The sequence below is a fragment of the Primulina huaijiensis genome, unplaced genomic scaffold (assembly GCF_012295235.1).
Source record: "Primulina huaijiensis isolate GDHJ02 unplaced genomic scaffold, ASM1229523v2 scaffold16847, whole genome shotgun sequence".
NCBI classification, from domain to species: domain Eukaryota; kingdom Viridiplantae; phylum Streptophyta; class Magnoliopsida; order Lamiales; family Gesneriaceae; genus Primulina; species Primulina huaijiensis.
In genome coordinates this window covers 248,141-256,394 of record NW_027343420.1, presented here as the reverse complement: position 1 = coordinate 256,394, position 8,254 = coordinate 248,141, and the positions used below count along the sequence as shown (strand labels likewise).

The 8,254-nt window shown below is 34.7% G+C and overlaps 2 protein-coding genes across 8 annotated transcripts; one reads left to right on the top strand and one right to left on the bottom strand.

Annotated features, from left to right (window-relative positions):
- Positions 1–376: 376 nt before the first annotated feature.
- LOC140965941 (uncharacterized) lies at positions 377–4,419 on the top strand. 7 transcript variants are annotated; one of them, XM_073426222.1, is made up of 12 exons: positions 377–541; positions 863–1,042; positions 1,140–1,394; positions 1,839–2,039; positions 2,139–2,327; positions 2,398–2,538; positions 2,617–2,724; positions 2,797–2,910; positions 3,021–3,119; positions 3,199–3,656; positions 3,750–3,782; positions 4,245–4,419. In XM_073426222.1, coding segments are annotated over exons 2-12 (1,716 nt in total). In that variant the 5' UTR covers positions 377–541; positions 863–925; the 3' UTR covers positions 4,246–4,419. The 7 variants fall into 7 exon arrangements, with proteins under 7 accessions (XP_073282323.1, XP_073282324.1, XP_073282322.1 ...); XM_073426223.1 differs by having other exon boundaries at positions 1,911–2,039; positions 2,617–2,910; XM_073426221.1 differs by having other exon boundaries at positions 2,416–2,538; positions 2,617–2,910.
- Positions 4,420–5,308: 889 nt separating this feature from the next.
- Positions 5,309–7,449, bottom strand: LOC140965956 (GRF1-interacting factor 2-like). The gene is made up of 4 exons (XM_073426243.1): positions 7,195–7,449; positions 6,787–6,863; positions 5,956–6,043; positions 5,309–5,888 (listed from the first exon to the last, which is right to left on the bottom strand). The coding sequence occupies exons 1-4, from the start codon at positions 7,276–7,278 to the stop codon at positions 5,538–5,540; spliced, it is 600 nt and encodes a 199-aa protein (XP_073282344.1). The 5' UTR covers positions 7,279–7,449; the 3' UTR covers positions 5,309–5,537.
- Positions 7,450–8,254: the final 805 nt, after the last annotated feature.

Here is an 8,254-nt window from a genome sequence, read left to right as displayed (position 1 = left end):
TATTTTAGAAAATATAGTCATGTATACATAATTAAGTAATAAATTCACTGCCATGTATACATATTTCAAGTCCAACAACATATATTCACATGAAACCCAACCACATATATTCTTCAAATTAAATCCAACTCAACATATATGCATAATTATGTAATATATTCACTATCTTTTATATGAAAAGCCCAACATATATTTATTCACACAAAACCCAAAAATTAGGATGGGCTAGACCATATATATCACACAAAGCCTAGCCCACCATAGCCCCTACAGAGATACGCCCCCGCTTCGAAGTAAATAAACTAGTTGGAGAAGTTTTTATTTGTTTCTAAAACATTTTCTTTGTTCCTAGTTCTTTCTTCTGCATTTCCAAGCCTTGTGTCTTTGAGTGTGTATGAACATCTTCCAATAACGTGCATCCTCTTCTAGGAGGGAGAGAGAGAATTCCGAGGCTGAAAGAGTGCAACATATTAAACAAATACACGATCTTCAGGAACATTTTCAAGAAAAAGAACAGCAGTTTTTGGAGCTGCAGGATCAGGTTTGTTTTTGCAATTTTATGACGCAATATTTATTTGACAAATCAGAATGCATTGCTAATTTTTTGTCAAACGGTTCAGAGGAAATATTTATCGCATTCATGTATTTGGCATCACACTGCTGCGTCACTGGTCAAATAGTGCTATATTGTTGTCATGATCATCTTAGACTTCTTGGAACACTAAATTTTGTTATTGATTTCTTTCCTTGAAAAACATTTGATACTGTGTCTTGTATAATTTTGGCGATGTAAAATATTTTTTGATGGATATATTCTACTACTTTGTTAGATGTATTTTGACAATTAGCTTTCTCCATCCAGCATAGAATTGCACAAGATACCATTATTTTCAAAGATGAACAGTTACGTGAGGCACAAGCTTGGATGACTCGTGCTCGGGAAATGGATGCCTTGCAATCTACTACTAACCATACATTGCAAGCTGAACTGCATGAACGTACAGAGCAGTGTAATCAGTTGTGGATAGGCTGTCAAAGACAGGTGGTTAATGTTTTTTGTCCTTCAAATAGAAATGCACGTGTTGAGGTTGATTGTTATGTTTTCAAATAGATGATAATTTTGTGTTTTGGTCAACCAGTTTGGTGAGATGGAAAGGCTTCATCTGCATATCCAACAGCTGCAGCTTGAATTAGCTGATGCTAGAGAAAGAAGTGGAAGTTACTCAGATGGGCCACAAGTATCACAAACAAATTCAAAGGATGTTCCTATCGGACCGAACAAGGGTGGACATCTGGAGGGAAACGGCTTGTCGAGTGAAAATTCTGGTAGCGTGTTGAATGGAAATTCTGAAAATGTTTTGTCCTTGGCTTCTGGAGGTCATTCATCAACCCTGGTAGGTGATACTCTTGTTGGATCCTTGTGTCTGCTACCTGTGTGCTAGATGAGTTTTGTATCCATTTGTGATCGCGAGCCTTTGAATCAATCATTCGGTGAAATGCCAACTTCTATAATCTGCAACTTTTTTCTAGTTCGGTCATTTTTGGATCATTTCTTGGCCCATATCAGAGTTTTTATACATGTCAGTATGCCTGTTACCTTTTGTTTTGGCTGCCTGTTTCTTCACAGATTTTAAACTGATTGTAATCATGTAACATAATGTTTTGCAGTCTCACTTTCTTATGTACTAGAGTATGTGCAATTTTAATCATACATCCTCCTCACAGAGGAGAAAAGTTTTAGGGAGTTCAAAAAATTGCCCCTAATAGATATCAGTTCATGCATGCCTGTGGCACCGCACCCATCGTATGGTTACTTTAACCTTCCATTTTTTTGGTAGGCCGACCATGTTCATGGTGTTCCATTTTCTCCATCACTGATTGGGATGCCAACCTTCCTGCCACCTGGACAGATGGCTGCTCTGCGTCCATTTGTGATTCATCAACAAGGACTACCCCATTCTGTGCAATTGCAAGTAACACAATCCCCTTTTCACTCTGTGCCCGCAATTTCCACAATTCAACAATGGCTGCAGCACCAGGTATGTAGCCTTTACAACTTATTATTAACTTTCTTGATTATATTATGAGTTGTTACAGAAAATAATTTTGTGGCCTTTTTCATTATTTGGTTCAATCAGCCAGATAACCAACATGTTCCTGTGCACCAGCATCAGCAAACCCAAGAAAACTCCGTGGGAACAGATTCCAATGGTTACTGTCAAGTATCAGAGAATGGCCAAACTATGAATTCGAGTTATTTGGATAATAATATCAATCAAGAGTTACTTCCTGGTTCAGTGGTTCTTTCACCGAATGAAGAGGCACAGGTAGCTCAATGAAATTGTATAATACAATTTGCCTTGTGCAGCACGATTTGAAATACTCAATTCCCTTCAGCTATTGAACAATGTTCAGGTGCTCAACTCTGTTGATGAAAGCTATGATAGTGTTCAATCTCAACAAAACTTGCTGCAAGTTTCTTCCCAGTTTCATGATTCTCTAAGACTGGATCCTATTGAGAACAATAATGCCAATAAGGTTAGATAATTTCCATTCACCCTCCCACTTTTCCAACCATATTTTTGATCTTTTTGCCATGTTTTATTGTTTGTACAGGAAAAGAGTATAAAATCTGTTATTGATAATGGAGTGGAGAACAAATACCCGGGGATGGAACTTTTGAATCCTTCCATCAGTGCATCCTCATCCGAAGCGTCAACTCCTGTAAATTTCATTGAAACAACAAACACTCCTTCGGTTTCTGTTTTGACCGATGGCATTGTTTCCACTGGACAGAAAACTGATGTGGTTGGGAAGACTGGGGAACACTTTCTACTCGATGAGAGATCATTGCTTGCTTGCATAGTTCGCACAATTGGATCTGGTGGCAGAATTAGGATTAGTTCAACGGTGAGTTAGATTGACCTTGGCTTTGTTTACTTGTCTTTATTTATCCTGATTTTCGCAGAAGTAGTTATGACAATTGTTTACAACTATTTTGATGCTGTTTGTGTAAACAGCTCCCTAATAGGCTTGGAAAAATGCTTGCCCCTCTACACTGGCATGATTATAAGAAGAAGTATGGGAAGCTTGATGATTTTGTGGCTAGCCATCCTGAAGTATGACATACTTTTCGCTAGTCGTATTTCTTGTTTGTCAGTTATAATTTTTTTATCAAGCGTCGTTTTGTTACTTCAGTTATTCGTGATAGAGGGGGACTTCATTCAGCTCCGAGAGGGTGCACAAGAAATCATAGCTGCTACAGCTGCCGTCGCAAAAGTGGCTGCAGCAGCGGCTGCTGCACCTTCATCATACTCGTCATTTTTGCCTTCTGTGACAGTGACTCCCATGGCACAGTCCCACCGGCTGAAAAAGATATATTCTTTTGATTCCTCATCTGTCAATGTTGATAAGAGCAATTTAAATTCTTCCCAATTATCAGTGACACCGAGTCCAAAGTTGAACGGGACCTCCTTTAACATCAGTGGTGGAGTTTCGAATGTCAAAATTTTGAGCAAACCCAAGGATCGTGTGGAAAGAAATGACTCTGAATCTAAGCTAGGTCGATCTGTACCAGTTGAAAATGGTACGAACTCTGACAAGAATGACTTTTTTCAAAGTAAGGGTGTGTCGCAAGCGAGACATGGCACAAGCAGGTATTAATTGGAATGCTGCACCACTTTAATGTAATTTAAATTTCTGGTACTTCTGAATAAAATCTCATGGAATTTATGTTTATTTTTCGACAGGGCAATTGGGGCTGCCTCCAATCCTAGGAGATAGTAAGCCATGTCATCCTCTTTTATGAAGCCTTTGGATTGAGTTTTTTAATAAGTGATTTCAAATACATTATAGTTTGGTTAACTTTAATCAAGAGGAATTTTCAACTACTCTATTTTCAGTTTGATAGTATAGTGCCATTTGAAATCCGTTGTTCAAATCATTCCTCTCTTTCAAATTTCTTTCTTCAAATGCAACCTTGAATTGCCTTAGGATGGAGATACTTGGGAGGAAAAGGACATAAAATCATGGAAACAAGTTTGGTCAATATTGATTGTTGAACTTCTGACTTAATCGAGTTATATCTGAAATCTATTGATCCAAATTTCCCATCAAAATTTCTAAATCAAATATAGCGTTAATAATTTTGATATCAATTTTTTGGTGGTTATATGTTGACTTCAATGAATTATTTGTAATCATTGTCATTCTTATGATATAAATTTCGGGGTTTGTTTTTGCAGGATATGTTTCGGATCATATGGTCAACATTTGGAGACGGTGACGGGAGGGAAACTGTAAAGTTTCATTTTTTAATCTCCGGTTGTACTTATTGGACAAAAATCTGATTCTGAATACTGACTTATTTATAACATTATTCTTATTATATTCGGTTTAATGGAAAGAACTTGAATTTCATCTTCTTTGTGTTTGTGCGTCTAATTTTCATCTGTATTACTCAAAAATTTATGAGAATTAGTATTTTACTTTATAAAAATAAAAATGTCGATTTTTAAAAGTTTCATGCAATTTTTTTCTTATGAAAAAAATATGGAGTCAAATATACAAAATACAAGCATAAAAGATTCATGTTTAACTAATAATAATCATTTGTCTAAGCTGAACCATGATTCAAAAACCCCCTGCTCCTGCAAATGGTGCAATAAAAACCAAAACGGGTCACCAGTGAGTCACCCGTTTTAACAGTTGCAGTCGATTCGATCATAGTTCGAATCATTTGAAATCAAAATGTAATCTTTTTCTTTAATTCTTAATTGTTAGACATGATAGTTAATATTTAACAATCTAAATAATTTTAACTTGGTTAATGAAAATCAAACAATTTGAGTAATATAAAAACAATTATACAGAATTTTAAATTTTAAAATGGATTTATTAGTCAGATCTTTACATCTAACAAGCCGTTTATGTGATTTTATATCATATATATTTTATCAAATATATATATAAAATTTTGAAATATTGATCACTCACCATGTTCATATCCGTGCACAACTATGAGATGAAACTCTTATATTGGATATAATGAAACATATCCAAAACATACACATCCGATATATGAACATCACCGCATAGGTGAACAGGGTGACTCATTTCGGCTTTTAGTGTCAACTTCAAAATTTTGTTTTAGGGCACCTATGTGTGAATTGTATATCTCAATAGGTAGACGTTGTATAATTGATGTTTACATAAATGTCCACAAGTAAGTGCAAACACACACACGCCATACACCACCAACAGCTGCTTCAGCTTCAGCTTCAGCTTCAGCTTCGTGAAACAAAATAACACTGAGGTCAAAGGGTGTGCTGCTGCCTAAACAAAATTTACTACAAGGTTTCATGCCAAGCCGATTAGGTAACACCTTAGCAACATTTAACCAAAATGATGCATCTCAAGTCAGATGTATAAGAAACTGAGAAATACAATCACTCAGAAAAAGTCCACCTAAGCAACCATAAAGGGTTGAATTTGAGTATCACCAATAAACCTCCCACGACAAATCAAGACTCCTGCATTCATTCTCGTCCATCAACGGATCCCAGAGCAGAGTGTCCGTGGCCGTCACCAGGATTAGACTCCATAGCACCCAGCTGGCTTCCTCTTAAATCCATCAAATTACCTGAACCGGTAACTCCAGGTTGCATAAGTAGATGCATACCATTATTAGTTATCCCTCCATGACCAAAATGGCCTTGCAACTGCTGTTGTTGGAATTGTAGAAGCTGATTTTGTTGGTCTTGAGACCTCAGAGAATTGAGCTGGAAAGGTAACTTTGCAACAGGAACGCCGACTTGTTGCTGTTGAACAGTTGTTGCGTGAGACTGCAGCACATGGCTTCCGGGTGGGGTAAGAGAACTAGTGGGAAGCTGCAAATACAGCTCAATGTTAAAGAGGGAATGTATTTATAGCAAGTATAGAAGACATGCTAGAGACCTGTGAAGGGGGTGCGGTTGATCCTTGTGGCTGAGCATCAGCGATGGCAGCTAAATACATTAAGTTCTTCTGAAGAATGGCTTGATACCTGAATTATTTAATTAACAGAGCATGCCACGTGGCTCAACATACATGGTGAAGTGTTTCATATTGGAGTTTAGATTAATGATTGGAGAGAAGTATTGCCTGAAAAATGATTGTGTACTGTTTGTAAAAAATAATATGAAAAATGAAAATGACCTCGGAAAACTTGGTGTTTAAGTGAACTTTGGCTATAATCTCATCAAGTCATGTATATACATACAAGAATAGCATAGCATACCATTTCATACACATCTGATTTAGAAAGAAGAGTCCCACACCTTTTCTTCTTCTTTTATTGTCTCCCCAATTCTCCCTTGTGTAGATACTAAATACTAGTTTTTTTTTACCATGAATAAGTATTTCACTTTGAACATGACTACTCAACAAACGAAATGCATTCAATTAGCACACTACTAAAGCAAAAGGTGTCCATGTTATGAGAAAAATGGCCTATGTAAATTTAAATAACAAGTCTTTGCAAGGTCGAAATCCTAGCAAACTTCATCATATTCAAATATTAAAGAATTGAATTGGATCACAGCCGCGGATTATTTATTACCGCAACCCTATAATGATCCGGTAGCACAGATGAAGCACAAATTCATTCAAGACATCAGTATTCATTTTCTATATAGAGTCAAATACCGGCAAAAACTGAAACAACTTGAGGAAAATATAAACATAAAACTAAAAAAATTTCACATAAATACAATAAATTCGCATGGAAACGAATCAAATGCGACTCACTGAGCACATTCAGCCATTTTCCCAATTTTTTGGCTTTCCAGTATAGCCATGATCAAGTTTTTGTTCTCATCCAACAACTGCATCGACCACAATTTACCAACGTAAGATTTTGGCATGATGACCCGTAGTCATATAAATCGCAGAACAAAATTAACTTATAAATCCCACACTTCATCCCGTAGTCATACAAGTGGGGAATTTCAAATTATTTTTTAGATACTGCAGAAAAGGCATGTAATTTTCAGAAGTGGTCCAATGTACACCCGCCCCAAAAAATAAATAAATAATAGAGAAAAATCAAAATATAGCGTTTTCCAACAAAAAAAAAAACATGAATCATACGCCATATTTTCGAGAAAAACAAAAGAATAATAATAAATGAAAACAAAAAACTCGAAAAACGTTAACCTTTTGAATCTGCTCGGTGGAGACGAGACTGAGAGGAGACGGGGTGGTAGCAGAATTCATTCCTTGGGGTGCGTGTTGCTGCATTTTTGCTCCTATTTACACTGATTTCTTGCAGATAACCCTTAAGCCCTTAAAACCCTAAGCTCAAAATTTGGATGGAAAGGAATGGGAATGGGAATGATTTGACTTCTGAAATGGAAACTACTCCGTCAATGTAATTTGTTGGTTACAAATATAAATATTGCACTTTCATACCAAAAACCAATAATTTTCACAATTTAATCCCATCCCAATTAATCTATCTTTTTTGCAATTTTTTATTTACGAAAACTAGAACGAGAACTTTTAATATGAAAAAGGGATTTTTTTTTTTTTTTTTTTTTTTTTTGGCTTCAAAAAACAAAAAAAAATTAAAGTGATATTATTTACAAGTTACTTTTGGTAGGAAGGTACTTCCATAATAATGCCCTATTAACCAAGATTTGAAAATTATTCAACCATTTTTTGAAAGTTAAAACAAGGATTAAAATAAAAAGTGGTTTAAAACAAATCAAGTGTAATATTTTTAACATATGGATGGGGTCGAAATTTATCTCATAAAAATAACTTGTTAAATTGTTTCATAGGTCTTTTATGTGTTTTTTTTAAAAAAAATTGCACCGATAAATATTCTATTTAAAGTATTTTTTGAGCGGAAAAAGTTATACTAAAATTATAATTAAGATGCATAATGATAATGTCGATTTGTGGACAACCAATATACAAATATTCACGATGACATTTTTCACTAAAAATTTGAAAAATATAATATTATATAAAAAATTTATATTTTATTTAATATTTTAGATAATAGGCAGAATTAAATATATAAAATATCACAAAATCCAAAACAAAAATAAAATGATATAACCAATGAAAACATTTAAATATAATTAATATTTTCAAATTAAATTTAAATTTTTCAAAAAAAAAACTTTATCTTTAATTATATATTTATTTGCCATTTATTTTAAAATATTTAATATTATATAGTAATACATTAATATTGATGCATATTTTT

Coding starts and splice junctions, on each gene's coding strand:
- LOC140965941 (XM_073426217.1), top strand. CDS start 926: ATGACTCGTGCTCGGGAAATGGATGCCTTGCAATCTACTACTAACCAT. Junction 1,395..1,838: donor GAGGTCATTCATCAACCCTG/GTAGGTGATACT, acceptor TTTTTTTGGTAG/GCCGACCATGTTCATGGTGT. Junction 2,911..3,020: donor GAATTAGGATTAGTTCAACG/GTGAGTTAGATT, acceptor TTGTGTAAACAG/CTCCCTAATAGGCTTGGAAA.
- LOC140965956 (XM_073426243.1), bottom strand. CDS start 7,278: ATGCAGCAACACGCACCCCAAGGAATGAATTCTGCTACCACCCCGTCT. Junction 6,044..6,786: donor AAAATGGCTGAATGTGCTCA/GTGAGTCGCATT, acceptor TAAATAATTCAG/GTATCAAGCCATTCTTCAGA. Junction 5,889..5,955: donor CAACCGCACCCCCTTCACAG/GTCTCTAGCATG, acceptor CTGTATTTGCAG/CTTCCCACTAGTTCTCTTAC.